The following is a 17,673-nucleotide window of genomic DNA, read 5'->3' on the forward strand; positions in this document are numbered from 1 at the left end:
GGTCAATTAAAATATAAATATATTGCAATTATTATGAGGAAAATATTTCATGCAAACATTTTAAGAAAAAAAAAAAGTTATGTTATTTTATATTATGTAATTTTATATATATTTATTTATACGCTTAATACTAAAAAATGGGTAAAAAAGTTACAAAGTTGAAATTATCTGTGCTGAATGCTCAATCACTAAATACTGGAAGAGATGAATTATCACACACTATAAAATATTTTGATCCAGACATAATTACTATCACGGAAACATGGCTATCTGATAATGTCACGCTAAAAAGTTACAATATCCCAGGCTATAATTTTTTTCATGAACCACGATCAGGCTCGCAATGTAGAGGAGGAGGAGTAGGCGCATATATACGTTCAAATTTGAGAGTAAAAATATTGCCAGTGGATTCTTCGGCACTTGAGCAACAGTGGTTTGAAATTAAGATTAAAAGATGCATAATTGCTGTAGGAGTCATCTACCGACCACCTAAATTTAGTTTTAGCACTTTTTTATCTGGGCTAGATGACAATCTATCATTTTTAACACCAAAATATGAATACGTATTTGTAACTGGTGACATAAACATTGATTTAAATTCGCATGGTATTTCTCAAAATGAATTTTTAACCTTAATAGCGGAATATAAATTGAATCAAATAGTTAACAAACCTACTCGAGTCACGAATACATCTAGCTCTCTAATAGATGTTATCTGCTGTAATGATAGCTTAAATATAAGTGAAATTAATGTTCAATATAATGATGATTTGAGTGATCATGCTTTTATTACGGCAATTATACCTCTGGAAGTAAATAAACCAATTCCAAGAGTTATTCAGTACAGACCATTTAATAATTTTGATCTTGATACATACCAATTCGCATCATCTATTACACCTTGGGACATGATATTACAGTTTGACCATGTCGATACTATGGTAGATTGTTTTAATTTTTTAATTCTGGGCCTTTTCAATCATTTTGTTCCTTTGAAAACTAAGCGTTTCAAATATCCCCCTTCCCCATGGATTACAGATACAATTAAAGCAATGATGATAGACAGAGATAAGGCTTGTAATATTGCTAAAAAAACGAACTCTGATCGTGATATAAATTCATACAAACAATTGAGAAACACTGTATTTGAGGTAACTCAAAAAGAAAAATCTTTTTATTTCACAAATAAAATTAATAAATTTATTAATAATCCGAAAAAAATGCACGGTGAACTTAAAAAGTTTTTAGGCACTCACACTAACACAATTCCAGCTCATCTATGTGATCCAAATATAATAAATAAAGCATTCCTTGACTCTGTACCTAGTGTTTCAAATAATAGTAGCATTATAAATAAGTATAACCAACCGATTTATTCTGGATGTGATTTTACAGAACTTTCCACCGAGAGCATTTTAAAAATAATTAATTCTATAGTCTCTAATGCCGTAGGTATTGATGACATATCTATTAAAATGGTAAAACTTACCCTCCCATACTCGTCAGTTGCTATTACACATATAATAAATACTTCTTTACGCACGGGATACTTTCCAACATCGTGGAAAACTACAATTATTAAACCTCTTCCGAAAAAGACAAATGTAGACTCAGTGAAAGACTTACGACCGATTGGAATTTTGCCTGTTTTATCAAAGGTTTTGGAAAAGGCAGTAAATGAACAAATTGTTTCCTATTTTGAAAAACATTGCATTATTCCGAAATGTCAATCCGGTTTTAGAAAGTCACACAGTTCCACTACAGCGTTATTACACATTGTTGATGAAATTCTTTCTGCATCTAATAATAATATGGCTTCAATTTTGATACTATTAGACTACAGTAGAGCATTTGACTGTCTTAATATAGATTTACTTCTGGCCAAATTGAAATTTTATGGTTGTTCTGATCTAGTATGCAAGTGGTTTTCTAGTTATTTTAAAGATAGATTTCAAATAGTAGAAGTCTCTGGCATTAATGGAAGGCCTACAAGGTCTAGCGCTATAAAAGTTAATAGAGGTGTTATCCAAGGTTCTATACTTGGACCAATTTTGTACTCAATTTATACGGCAGATCTTCACGAATGTGTCAAAACTAGTTTAGTCCACATGTACGCAGATGATACACAGTTATTATTGAACATCAATCCATATATAAATAATGATAAAACTATCCAAAATGTTAATGATGATCTTTCTCAAATTTTCAGTTGGTCGAAGAACCATGACCTGTCATTAAATCCACAAAAATGTACTTACATAATTTTTGGTACTAGGCAACAAATGGTATCGATTGGTCAAATATGTCATAGAATTTATATAGATGGTCATTCATTAGTTGAGTCTAAGCTAGTAAGGAATCTTGGGGTGAAGTTGGATGGGTCATTGCGCTTTGAAGAACACATATCATCTGTTACTTCGAAGTGTTACGCTTTACTCAAAATGATTTATAAGTTTAGACCATTTTTGAGTGAATCAGCGCGATCTAAACTTGTGGAGTCCTTGGTTCTGTCTCAGTTGGATTACTGTGATATTCTTTATGGCCCCCGCCTTTATAAAAAGACTGAAAGGAAAATACAGAGGATACAAAATTCTTGTTTAAGATTTTGTTACAATATACCTCGATATTCACATATTACACCTTATTTAAATTCCAAGAATATATTAAATATGAAAAATCGCCGTACACTTAAATTAAATAATATCACTTTCAACTTAAAATATCGTAAAATTCCCAATTATTTGGCGGATAAACTTAAATGGTCCGAAACAAATGAATCCAATTGTAGATTGAGTCGAGTTCCGCGACTAATACTGCCTAGACCACATTTGCAATCATTTAGAGGTAGCTTTCGCTTCGCAGCTTCAAAGTGTTGGAACGATATCCCACCTCCGATTAAGAACAGTACGTCTCAAAATAAATTTAAGGCACAATGCAAGCAATGGCTTCTATCAATGCAAAAGAGGCAATGTGTCTGGACAAATGTGTGTAAATAAACCTAATATATTTAATTATTATTTTGATTGTAACTTATTAAAATATATATCGCTATTTACTTATACATTTTAAATATTATTATTTTTATTCAATATGAAATATTTTCCTTTTACTAGAATAAAAAAAAAACAAACCTCTCTGTTTTAATAATGCTTGCATGTTTTTTATTTTAGCCTATTGGGCGTGTAAATTGTATTCACTTTTATTATTTGGTAATTATGTTTTCGTTTACCTTTTACTGCAATTACTGTAACGTTTGTGTTGGCAGCATATGTACAAGGCGTAGACTGAAAAGCAGCCTAGCTGAGACTACGACCTTTTCACCAAATCATCAAATCTCATATTGTTAACTTTTTTTATGGTTTTGTACCTTAATTTTGTTTTTGTTTCTTCTTGGTGAATAAAGTTACTTATTATTATTATTATTATTAATTATAATATCATTCGAAGCATCAAACGTGCGGACTGCCCTTGTGTCTCATAGAATAACACTGCAGGTAACACTGCAGGTAGGGCTTCTGGCCCACTCATCTGATATTCTACCGCCAAATAACAGTACTCTGTATTGTTGTGTTCCGGTTAGAAGGGTGAGTGAACCAGTGTAATCACAGGCACAAGGGACATAACATCTTAGTTCCCAAGGTGGGTGGCGCATTGGTGATGTAAGGAATGGTTAATATTTCTTACATTCAATTGTTAAACATTCCATTGTCTATGGGCGGTGGTGACCACTTACCGTCAGGTGGCCCATATGCTCGTCCGCCAACCAATGACATAAAAAATATAAACTATAACCATACTCTGTTACTGTTTTATCGACAATAAGTTGTTATATTGTTACGTAATATTTGTAACAAAAATGTTTTCTACACGTAGATATTAAATATTTTAAATAAAAAAATATCTTGTTTCAAATTATTTTGTAAAAGTTCTTTTAACGGCGTGACTACATGACTAATCCTAACATAAAAAGTAATTATCAAATCAAACAGTGTAATTGCGATCCACTTCCTTTTTTAATTAGAGTAAAAAAGTAACCGAGTTCATTGACCGTTATTCGGGATGGAAGTTCATTTAATTTATATTATAAAATTAAATTGTGTGAGCACACTTGAGTACAATATAATATTTTAATTTTAAAAACAAATCAAAAATACAAAATTGATACAAAAATCAGAATGACAATTTAATTTTTTTATAGACGACCAGAAATAAATGACTCAAGATAATCGAGGCGAATGGAAAAAAAACCTTTTGGGTATTAAATAAGGCAAATAGGCAGAGTGTATTGCAGCTTGTGTGGACACGAGCGTTAAAAGTAAAATTGTACTCAATGTGAATATAACTTTTAAAATAATTCAATAGTTACCACACCTTACTCTATCTACCTGAAGCTCCGACTTTCACAACCGTTGACAAGCAAAATAGGTGCGACATTAGATCTTATCACAGAAATCGACTCATTCGTTACTTAACGTTATACTGAGTTAATTAATGGTTCGTTCTAAACTTGAGATGTTAATTTGTATGCTGTCTGTGCGTTGCGCTTTACTCTCGTCAATTAAGTTTTATAAATGAAATGATAAAAAATGTTTCAAGCCTAACAATATTAACGTAAAGAAAATAAAGCCTTTTCGTCTACGGTTGTAAATTGAAAAATTTGTTAGTAATATTATATGCCTACCTTGTGATAGTTTAAACGGATAACATTTAACGTTATAAAAAATTATGACATATTTAAATTGTACGAGGATTAGTCTCAGAAAAAAAGTTTCTTTTAAATCACAGACAGTAGACAGACAGATGTAATTTACATTAGTTATATATAATGTTTTAAATGAAGCGAATGTCAATAAATGTCCTATTCGTAGTAAATCTTCTCAGCGGAATGCGGAGAGTAATCAACTGCTCCACAGCGGATACGAGGCAAAGAGAAAATACAAAACAATTTTAATTAATTAGAAGCCTATTGGATATTGATGGATGACAAAGCAAGCACGCACACCAGCAGATTTTTGATAAAAAAATTTTTTAGCATTAGCAGTCTGTAAATTTCCCACGGCTGGGCTAAAGGCCTCCTCTCCCTTTCAGGAGAAGGTTTGGAGCATATTCCACCACGCTGCTCCAATGCGGGTTGGTGGAATACACATGTGGCAGAATTTCGGTGAAATTAGACACATGCAGGTTTCCTCACGATGTTTTCCTTCACCGCCGAGCACGAGATGAATTATAAACACAAATTAAGCACATGAAAATTCAGTGGTGCCTGCCTGGGTTTGAACCCGAAATCATCGGTTAAGATGCACACGTTCTAACCACTGGGCCATCTCGGCTATTTGACCAGAAGCATTTCGATTCATCTTAAGGTTAAGACGCTCTTCTCTTTAAAACAAGATTTGAAGTCACCACGCTCCTTCAATACGGGTCACAATGAATGCAGATAAAACTATATAAGCTTCTGTTGAATAATAGTTCAATAACCAGTAATGGAAGAAAGGGAGGGAATGACAGTATTGAATGGAATGATTCAGATATTATAATAGAGAAACAAAGGGATTGATATTGAATGATAATATTTGCGCGTCAAACAGTTATTTTGTTACTGGGATATAAATATTATAGTTTATTTTTATTAAGTAATATTTGCTACGTGTAATTTGATCCCTTCGATAGAATAAAAAGCACGTTAAGTTGATATCCAATATCAATTTTGGTAACAGTGTTTGTTTATCTGTGAGCTGATAGCTGCAAACCTATTCTATAAGAATACTCACCGATTTATCTCACTTGTGAAATGTTGATAAAAGACTCACAATGATGATTTTCACATTCTACCGCCTATCAGCGATGTTAAGTATTGTAAAGTGTGTTTCAATCAGTGTGAGTGAGCTAACGTAACTACAGGCACAGGGGACATAACATCAGATTTTTATATTGACGGCGCATCGGCAATGTAAGGTTTGGTTAATATTTTTTAAGTGCTAATGCAGTGGTGACCCCTTACCATCAGTGGGCCTATTTGTCCGCCTAACTATTTTATATAAAAATAACTCAACGTCGTAAATCACCACTTACTGACATGTCACGATTGTGTTGCGGTTTCAAATGTTTTCTGATTTAATCTGTGATCATTTACACTCATTTGTTCTGATACCATTTCAAACGTTGGTTAGTCGAATGTTTGTGTATTAGAAGACACAATAGACCAAACGTACCCACGGTTAGTACATTGACGATGTAATCAATGATAAATATTTCTTACATTGTATTGGTGACCTCTTATTATTTGGTGATTTTATCCATCATCATCATCCCCCTAATCCCAATTTTATTTGCGTTCGGCGCAGCTTGTCTTTTTCTCTCATACTTCTCTGTCTGACGTCATCTCACAAGTAACATTATTTCTAGCCATATCGTCTTTCCCACAACCCATCCATCGTTACTTTGGTCGTCCCCTACCTATATATCAAGCTACGTCCATGCTCAAGAGCTTCCTTTTGGTTATTTTATCCATTTACACATTAAAAAGGTCAAATTAAATATATATTTTTCAATAATCGTGTTAGTCAAATGGTTATTAAACTACAATGCAATATGATGTCGTTTGATGGGAATTGGATTATGAAATATTCTGGAGTTTATTCAAAGAATTGCAACAACATATCAGAATATGTTCACTCCCTTTCACTCTAAGCTCAGAATTATTGTAATCATTGCCTAAGGCCTCGCCAATCCAGCTTTAAACATCGTCTCGATAGTTAGAAAGATTTTGTAAACAATAATCACGAGTATAATGCTTCAAATAAATCTACTCAGTTTATTCATAATATCCGAGACTAAATTAAAGTTACATTACTTTGCCGTATTATATTATAATATATGTAATTATAAGGGGAAACATAGTGTTCTAACTTTTATTACACGCGATACCACGGAGCTTGTAAGTCATTTGTGATACAATGTAAAAAAAGTGGGACATTTTGTACATTGCAATGTTATTATAATACATGTTCAGTGTGAGTCGGACTCGCCCATGAAGGGTTCCGTAGCAGCATGTAACATAATATAAAAGTTCTTGTAGTTCGTTGTAACTTTGATCGATGTTTTAATAATAGTGTATTTTATCTTTGTTTAAAAGGAGATGACTTGAATCTTATACAACCATGCTTTTCCAGTACAGTTCTAGGAAGATCTTCTCTTGATTCATAATAAACATAAATTAAGGACACAAGGAGATGACCCGAGATTGCCCAGTGGTTAGAACACGTGCATCTTAACCGATGATTTCGGGTTCAAACCCAGGCAGGCACCACTGAATTTTCATGTGCTTAATTTGTGTTTATAATTCATATCGTGCTTGGCGGTGAAGGAAAACATCGTGAGAAAACCTGCATGAGTCTAATTTCAAAGAAATTTTGCCACATGTGTATCCACCAACCCGCATTGGAGCAGCGTGGTGGAATATGCTCCAAACCTTCTCCTCAAAGGGAGAGGAGGCCTTAGCCCAGCGGTGAGAAATTTACAGGCTGCTAATGTAATGTAAGGACATCAAAATATAATAACGCTTGTCTAAATTTGAACCTACACTCTTTGGTGAATAAACGTAATGTATCCATTTAGTTATATGGACTTATAATAGAAGATAATGTTAGAGTTTATTTAAGCTAAAACTGGTGATGAAACACGTCAGGCTAAATTCAGTAGTGATTTCATTACTACAAGACCCTGTTAACCCATTTAATGTTGACCCAAACTTGACACCTTATAGACCTTCGTACTTTTAGTTTCATATTTCGCGGCCTCTGCTCGTTATTTCTAAACTGGGACACGTCCTCGTCCAATATGAATGTTTATGCCTTATATTAATTGGTAAAGTTTTCGAAGAACAATTACCAGAACTTAAATGGTGACATTTGACATTGTTAGCACATCCGAGCATTACTGAACTATCAATTAAAAAACGGTAAAACTTTTGCGAAACTGACGAATATTTATTAATTAATAAATTGTTAAATCAGATAAAGTATAATTGAAGAGTGGAGTATATATAACAAAACTTTGGAATTACATTTCCACGTTTTTTGCGAATCGATTTGTTATATTACAAATGCGTTTACAAAACTTTAATTTTATTTCCAAAGGTCTGCTAACAAAATCAGCGACATTCAAAACATTGTTTTCAAGAATCCGTAATGAATAATACCGTAGATAATTTTACATCTCGATCTCGAATTGTGACGTATCAATTCGAGGTCAAAGTAGTTTATACGTGTTACTCCTACCTATTGTAATCGGATGTCGTTACATAATTACATTGCATTTATAAACATAAGTTAGCCTTACCTCTTTAATTCTCTGCAACAGTGGTTCCAGCCAGTGTACATTGCACTCTACATGAGAATCGAGGAAGGTGAGAACTGGTGCGGTTGCAGCATCAGCGCCTCGAACTCGAGATCTCATGAGACCTTCCCGTTTGGAGTTTCGTATTACGTGGACTTTGCGTATCGCCCGCAGTGCAGCGCCGTCCTCGGCTGTAAAATTAACCTTCATTAAATTGAGCTGCTCTGAGCTACAAATTCTGGAGACGATAAATGTCTATAATAGGTCTGAAGTTTATTTAGACAAGGAATATTTGCTTTGCTACATATATTTCTTATATATATTTAATTTAAAAAAAAAATATGGTAATTCAAACATAGCGAAAAATTTATTTAGAAATGCTTTATAAACTTTTATTTTCGACCCAACGACGTCGATACTAGCACACAAGATATGACAGTTCATAAGTATGTTGTGAGGGAGCGCTCTCTATTTTCGCATGTTGATCACAACAATAAAGCCTTTGAAAAGCTTTAACATCGAATGGTTTGTTATTAATAGTACAATAGAAATAAGTTATTAAGTTTATCGGAGGTCTGATTTTCATGGCTAGTTTTATGTTTGTATGAATCGAATAAATAATAATAGAAACAATATTGTGGCTTTTGTGAATGTTTATATATCCGTGTAAAGTTTTCTACGAGGATTTGATTTGTGTTATATTATACAATGTGTGTATATTATACAAGTTATTGTAACGATAATCCATATACTTGTATGATTGTTTCGTCGATCGAAGCTACATGATACAATGTATATGTTAATGAAATATATTCAGTAGGGCTAAAATACGATGACATATACAAGGACACCCTGACTCTCATAATTCAATGGGATGACAAATTTAACATGACTGGAAATTGTTGGGATCCATGACGCGCGGCTTTTCATGGTACGGAAGTGCAAGCAATTTTAACTGCAAAACCCCCTCTGCTAATAAGTCGCCAGAAAAATCGTCAGAAGAAATCACTAATACTTATGTAGAAAAAATCGCCTGGATTTAGGGTCGGCTCACAGGACACTAATTATTGTAAAAGCAGCATTGTAAATCTGTTTATTTGAAAAGAGCAACATGCGAGTTTCTTGTCGTTTCTTCTCGCTGGAGGCTGCTTTCCGAAACGGTGGTAGTATTTAAATATTGACGATTCAAAAACGCTTCATTGTGAAGTTTACTTGAATAAAACTGATTTGATTTGTAGTGACCCGAAACAGGATTTGCATCTAGTCAATATACCGACGAGGTAGACTCCCAGTGAATACGTTAACGATTTAAAATGTTTACATACAACTTTAATGTAATCCGTCTTTGCAACTTGTGCATCAAAATCTACCATTAAATATTAACGATTCACTTAAAATATACTTTCAATATGTACATGCACAATAATATTGATTATTTTGTTAGAAACACGCGACGTACAGATAGCCTTTAACCCCATCAAGTCGACGAGTACGTCTTCTTCCTGGGGCAAGGTAAGGTCCCGCAGACACTTATCATTTGTCAGTTAATAAGCTTTCAATAGTTAAGTCATATTTAATATATGAACAGGATGTAATGCTAAAGTACATGAAGTTAGTATTCGTCACGTATTTCTTGATATTAATGGACAATTTTCAACAGTCCTTAAATATATACAAATATGAATTAAAAATAATTACTGTATAAATCTTGACCGCGTGGAATGGTGGCAAGAATGCTAGCAATATCGTTTTCATTCATCGTTGAATCGCAAATCCGATCCTCTGGGCAAAGAACCAGCCCCCTCAGCTCCACTGTCACCAGTGGAGGCAATAAGGTGTTATACGTTCAATGAAGCTTTTTGTACTACTTCTCCTAAGTTTTTAGCAATTGGGACAGAAAATAATTTGACATAATATTTAATATAAATTGAATCTCATATGAAGGAAAACATCGCGAGTAATTTGAATGCATGAGATAAAACTCTTCCAGATGAAGAAGGGTGGAATTTCAAAAGACGTTTCAAAACATTGTCCTTCTATTTCTTACCTATTGTAAAGAAAGCTTTTGAAAGAGATGGGGGAAATCCCCCCCGATTTGGATTTAATGTATTAGATATCTCTTCTATTTTAATATCCATTATATTATATAATATACATATACATATTTAGACCCGTCGTTAGATTAGTAGAATAATCGTATGTTCTATGCGCTCACAATAATGCAAGTCGTAATAGCTTGACTGATTTCCCATAGAGATTTTAGTTTAATGGATTTATGAATGAATATTCTTATTGCACAAATGTATTTTAATGTATTGTGTGATTTGTCTTAAGAATAGAACAGGCTTAATTAAATCTTTCTTGTTATAAGTTAAGAGTAACTTATACTACTAAGTTTAATTAATAAAAAAAAATTTAATTAGTGGTAAGTAATTTGTATTATTTTTATACAAGTAGACTGATGGGCCACCTGAAGGTAAATGTTCACCATCCATCTGACCCACTCATCCTTTAAGCCTGAGTATTATTTTTGGGAGTAGAATATGTGAAAAGTAGTTGATACTTACTAACGACCTACAACGAAGTTAAATTTTTCTATACATCAAATCTTTTCTTTAGTGGGCCAGTGTAATTACAGACGAGAGATTCAACATCCTATTTCTCGTGGTATTGCTAATAGTTTACTCTATGTTTAAAAAAGAACTTTAAAATGTTTATTTCCCAATAAAAAGCCACAAAAAATAAATTTCGGCAAAATAAACACGTTTTTTGCCATATAATGAAATGAAAAAACGCTGTCAGTCATTTTGGTGACGTAATATTGGTAAAAACAACAGTTGTGTATGTACGACCGATACTCATTCGACATTAAAAGCTATAAATAGTTGGTGGTTTTTAAGAAAATAATGAATTACAATCGCTATCGATGGCGTGTCTAGTTGTATAAATAATAGCATTAAAACTCCAGAAAAGTTGTTTATCAAAGTGCCAGATGATATTGAAATAACAGTTTTTGCCTATATGACGTCACACCATAGCGGCTCGTGAAAATTACGATATTTTATTTAAATATAATGAAACAATAATGGGCTTTTATCAATATAATCAAAATCCGAATATTGAGAGATTTCTAAATATATTTTTAATTTTTATCACATTTCCTAATTTATTTTTCATTACAGAACCTGGAAAGAATCCTATTGCCGGTTTGATCTTTTACTCTGGTAGCTATTTACTCGTGTCATCCTATTATGAGTGCCAACATAAAAACTATAATGAAAATTGCTCGTTTCGTTAGTCAGATAACGGCCATACTATTAAACTGCAACCACCAAGGTTATGTGCCAAACATACATATGCTATTGTCACTATTTAGATGCGTATATGTCTTTAAACATTTTACGATCGAGATTTACGTTGAGTGTACAATAACAACTGAATCATTTCGCTGACATCACAATATTTTTAAAAGAAATGAAACTACACGAAAAAATAACTCGGCTGAGTTTCATTGTAAAGTTATGGTAGAATTTAGGCAATTAATCAAATTGTATTCTCAAGTTAAGCCAACATCTGTTAATGCGTCTATGTTCAATAAAGACCTTGATACATTACATCAAATACTAGTTGTCGCTCGCGTCATTGTTCAAATTTTATATTTTGATCGTCAGGCATTATGCATAAAAAGCCTCCTTCCTCAAAAAATCTTCCTCGCAGTTCAAGCTTGGTCCATATCAAAGTTTCATCAAATTGAGTTCATTGGTTTAACCATGAATGAGCAACAGATAGACATACAAAGTTACTTTCACATTTATAATATTATTATAGACCAGTTTCCAAGGCTTTGCCGGTGAGTGCGGGTGAGTACGAGGACGGAGGATGTGTTGGTGACTAATTGTAAAATATCGTGATCGTTTGAGTAAAAAAATAAACAAACTGACATACGCATTTATAATATTAACTAGGATAAGAAATTGAAAACTCGAAGCCATGATATGCTTCAAGTAAAGCATGAATTCGATTACATTGTTTTGTACATTGATTAAATTGATAACCTAATATTATTGACAGTTGCCCCTTAAAGCACATTCCATCAAACGTAAAACCGTATCGTACGATGGGTGTTTAAAATATAATTCGACTCTTTCATATTCAATGCAAGCGAACCGAAACGAAATCGCTTTTTAAACGCGCGTTTATATGAAAATGAATGTATAATTTTCTCTCCCGTGTGTCGTTTTGTTAGGTGATCTTTTGTTATTTGTAAGCATCAATTTTCTATGGTTTTCTAATCGCACTATTATAATGAAACCAGTCTTTACGTCTATCTGTGTAATACTACCAATTAAAATGTGTTTATATGATGATATCGAATTGACCAATTGCGGCCACAACTCCTACAGTCAATAGGACCATCCAACTAAGCAAGATATATTATATCGCACAAGTATGTGCGCAAATACACTCACTCGCTCCGATTATGAGAGTGGAGGAAATACCTCACTCTCATAATCGGAGCGGAAACAGTTCAACGGCTTGAAAGCATAGGAGTATACACATTTCCAACTTCCAGTCTTAATAACTTTTTATCGATCTGACCAGGGGTTTGAACCAAGGACTTCGAGATCTGCGGTCTTATACATTATATTATATGTATATAGTCTCTATGAAAACATAAAGTAACATAAGCTATCTCACTGCTGGGCTAAAAAGTCATCTCGTTATTTTTGAGGAGCACGTTACTTCATGATCAAGGTGATTCAACCAAAAAAAAATGGCAAGAATTTCAGTAGTAACTCTTTTCTCAGAAGAAATACACAGTATTGAGTACAAAGCCTTATTTAATTATTTACTTAATCAAATAAATTCCATAAGAACAATTAAATAATAAAATACTCAAAAATGTTAACTAATTCGTATAATAAATATCTACGGAACACTTCTTTCAACACAATACTTACGATTATCGCTGAAGTCGTCGACGAGGATAATTTCTTTTATCAAATGTTCCGGACTTCTGTTCAGCACACTGTAATTAATATTAACGATTAGAAGCCCAGTAATTCGAATAAGTTAATTAAACGAAATATTCGGGGTTCAGATTAGTTCAAGCCAACCATTGCGTCGTAATAAGAATTGCTTATTTCGAACTTATTCATCTTGAGCTCCTCGATGGATGATACATTAGCTGCTATATTGCATCCAACGCGTCGCAACGCAGCGTGGTGGATTAAGCCCTAAAAGTTTTCTATAACCATCTTGTATTATTTATAAGGATTTTATAGTATTATTGTTTAAATAATTTCATAACAAATTTACTAACACGTTCGAGATAAAACACACCTGCGGCAACTATTTGATCTCCGGTTACAATATTCAGTAAATGACGCGTTTTGCTTACGAATGGTTAAATTATCAATGTGGCGTAATTCAAAATCGTTAACATAAAAACGTTTCGTAAATATTGTAGTCATATCACAATCGGTTAATATGTACAATAAGAGATATTATAATTGTTTATGGGGCGTTATTTAGAAGCTATCACTAGCTTGCTATTATAGATCAGGAGACAATTAATACCGAATGGTAGTGGAATATTTGAAGAAGTAGTGTCTCAAAATACAATCATAATTACGTGTAAACATCAATAAGATAATTCCACTATCAAATATCTAATATTCTGATTGGTTTTTGAACAAAATAACCGGGTTTTACTAACTAAGGTTTTAATAATATCAGAAAACAAATGATAACAAATAACGTCTACTTAAAAATACAATTCTTTTATTATGTTTGAGATATAAAATATGTAATTCAAATTGATTGTTTACCTAACGATGGTGCGTAGGAGCGTGGACCGCGCTTCGTTGTGGAAGGTTATGATAACACTGGTTTCGGGCAGATCTTCATCGTATTTTTTTAGTCGGCACCTGTGAATGATTGGTCATAAATAATTTGTTGTAAAACATACGGCTCTATTCTTTAACTCTGCGTAGCGGGTGTTTTAATTTAATATCGATTTTACTCTTTCAGTTGTAGTTGATTTGTCATTCGAAGGCGAAAGACAGTATTGTTGAACTAATCACCTTCCTAGCTGAGATGGCCCAGTGGTTAGAATGCGTGCATCTTAACCGATGATTACGGGTTCAAACCCAAGCAAGCGCCACTGAATTTTCATGTGCTTAATTTGTGTTTATAATTCATCTCGTGCTCGGCGGTGAAGGAAAACATCGTGAGGAAACCTACATGCAGAATTTTAAAGAAATTCTGCTACTGATATATAATAATGGTTAATTGTTTATTTGTTTGAGATTAATAAACTTTGTGACATGGAGTTTGCTCAAGAATATATTTTTTTTTGGAAGTTATAATTCCACCCATGTAGTTGTAGCTCGCGGCTTGATGCACATCCACTTAATACTGTCCAACCGATTGCTCTTATATAATTTGTGTTCACATAAGCAGGACTATTTTAACGGCTATTGCTAGTTTACTCGTATAAAATGAAACAGAAGATTTTATATGGTTGACCACGCGGAGTACAAAAAATACCAGCTCGATTTGAGCTTTTCGGGTTAGACAGTCTGATGATTCAGAAATATCTGTTATAGTTTTTACAATGTTTTGTAAGTGAGCGAGATAGTAACAATACAAAACATAAGTATGTCATAATCAAAAACTAGGTGACACCGCAGGGCTTAGTCGGTATTACATAAAGGTCATAATATATGAATATTACGTAATGCACGCCCATTACGATTATGTCAACACCTTAGAAGCATTAACGATAAAATAAAATTGCGAAAATGTAGATATGTGCGTGTAATCTACATTTTCGCAATTTTACTGGACAGATGGAAAGCGAAGGCGGCAGAGACAATGACTTTACGCGCCTTCCGCACAGTATTTATTGGCCCGATCCGGACTTTAAACATAGGACCTCGGAATCTGCTGTCTTATAACCTAGCCACTAAGCTAACGAGGTAATAAAGCAGTCAGGCAATTCGCCAACTTTAAGGGCTACCACTCATTAGAAATCATAGTGTGCGTAAGTGCGTGAAAGCAAAGGTGAACTCTTTATTCTTTCTCTTAAAATACGATGAGGTGGAAATCCTTCACGATAAAATAACCGACATCTTATAACCGACGTTATATATATATAACTGAGGTAAATGAGGATCTCGTTATGAGATTCGTAATTAGATGGATGAGACATCGTAGCAAACTCAAATAATGTTTTACTCTTTTAAAATCGTTTATTCTCTTTTCATATTTTTTAATCATTTTTTTATTTTTCAATGACAGCTGTCAACCCGTGATCGATGCCCATCCAGCGGCGGCAGCTCCATGTACTTCACTCATTAAATACGATTTAGACTTTCTTTTAAGTGTCAGATAAAGCAATAGATGGCATCTGCGACATATATATATTTATGTTTACAACGACGACGACGACGTTACGTTTACGACGTTATATCATTTCAATTTATAGATACGAATATATTGACACAAAAGATTTGTCTACAGAAGCTTACGGTCTGTATCTTTGTAAGATAGACTGACGAAATTTTATAGATACAACAATACTTAGACATAGATTAAGGCAGAAAGCAAACACTATTTCAACTTCTAGTAACCCGATACAGGATATCTTTCCTAAATATAATTGGAACTGAAACGCTACCGACAAATTGAATAACAATCACTTTGCTTTGTTAAGGCATACGAATGCCAATGAAACCGGCGCTGCCTTTGAGTCATATTCATTGCAATTCAAGAACAGCCTAACAGCCTAGTTAGTTTATTTATCCAGTTGAATTGATTCCGATATTGTGTGGGAAGTAAGAGAATCTATTCCTTAGGAAATGTAGCGCGATTGATTATCACGATGGTAATGTAAACTCACATGGCGTTCCTCGTGTCTGGAACGGCGCGGTTACTGGATAAGTTGTCAGACGCAGCCTGATTGAATCGATTCCGCACGTAGGGGTCGTTGTCCTTCGCACCTCCCGCGACATATCCCGCTTCGTCGAAGTACTTCCCTGTGCTCCCCGTGTACTCCTCGGGAGAAGCGGGGCTGCTCTCAGGCTCCTCTATATCTGAGTGCTGTTTTATGAGTCGAAGTGCTATATTTTCTTCCTGTAACAAAGTATATGATATTTAAAATATTTTCTACATGATATTGATGTTATGTTTGGGGTTCTTTTTATCTATCATGTATGATTTATTTAATTACTCGCTTAAGTCGAATGAATACTTGGATGGAATTAGTAGAGTGTAGTTGTTATTTATTGATTATGGTAAGTGGTCACGACTGCCTATAGGCATTGACGGTTTAAAAAATATTAATCATTACATATCACCAATGCGCCATCAACCTTGGGAACTAAGGTGTTATATCCACTGTGCTGATACACTGGCTCATTCACTTATTTTTTATGTAACTACCTTTTTGATAGCTCATAGATGTTGAGGTTTCTTATTTTCATAACGTAACTTAGACGAAGGGCAATTGGACCATCGAATCGAAGTTCTAAGCTATTTACACATTACATATGATATCACTAGTAAATCCTTCTTAAAGACAAAATTAAGGCGTGAGTGAGCCAGTGTAACTACAGGCACAAGGGACATAATATCTTAGTTCCCAAGGATAGTGGCACTTGTTACAGGGCCATTGTCTATGGGCGGTGATGACCACTTACCATCACGTCGCCCATTTGCTTGTCCGCCAACCTATATTACAAAAAAAGAGCGCTTCTACCACCAAATAACAATACTTTGTACTATTGATCTCGTTTAGACTTTACTTGCGAAACAAACAATTAAATAATACATTTGTATTTCCTTTCACAACTAACACTGTCCGTTTCTTAAATTTAAATATTAGTGGAGTCATTCATAACGAATTGGTTTCGTAATAACAAGTTTGTTGCAAGCTGTGAACAGGTATCGCTGAGAACTAGACTATTTACATAAACAACACATTATACGTTTAGCGGCGGCATGTCATGTGTCAAGGTAACGCGAATAGTGTTGTTACATTGTTACTGTTAGCAACGATTAATATGTTTATCGATATATGATTATCGTTTTCTTACATTTATTAATATATTTTTTATATTATAATCGTACGTACGATACGATTTAATACGATACCATCACATCGCGATTCAAAATTTCTTGCAAAGGTTCCTTTAAATAAAGTACAATTCGATTTGGTTCAATCCTTTCCTACTAAACGTTACCTAAATAAACTTTAAAATTAATCTTAAAAAACAATCACTTATCGCTTTTAAATATGAAACTAATCATGGAAAATTTACCTGTAAATCG

At 33.7% G+C, this 17,673-nt stretch overlaps 1 protein-coding gene across 1 annotated transcript in view; it reads right to left on the reverse strand.

Moving 5' to 3' along the window:
• Window positions 1-17,673, reverse strand: part of LOC125066518 (polypeptide N-acetylgalactosaminyltransferase 2-like) — an 81,464-nt gene that overhangs the window by 18,551 nt on the left and 45,240 nt on the right. The window contains exons 2-5 of the mRNA XM_047674619.1: window positions 16,244-16,476; window positions 14,169-14,267; window positions 13,299-13,366; window positions 8,341-8,528 (exon numbers count right to left, since the gene is read on the reverse strand). Of these exons, the coding sequence (XP_047530575.1) occupies window positions 8,341-8,528; window positions 13,299-13,366; window positions 14,169-14,267; window positions 16,244-16,476 (588 nt within the window). The remainder of the gene's footprint in view (window positions 1-8,340; window positions 8,529-13,298; window positions 13,367-14,168; window positions 14,268-16,243; window positions 16,477-17,673) is intronic.

The sequence above is a fragment of the Vanessa atalanta genome, chromosome 9 (assembly GCF_905147765.1).
Source record: "Vanessa atalanta chromosome 9, ilVanAtal1.2, whole genome shotgun sequence".
Lineage (NCBI taxonomy): Eukaryota > Metazoa > Arthropoda > Insecta > Lepidoptera > Nymphalidae > Vanessa > Vanessa atalanta.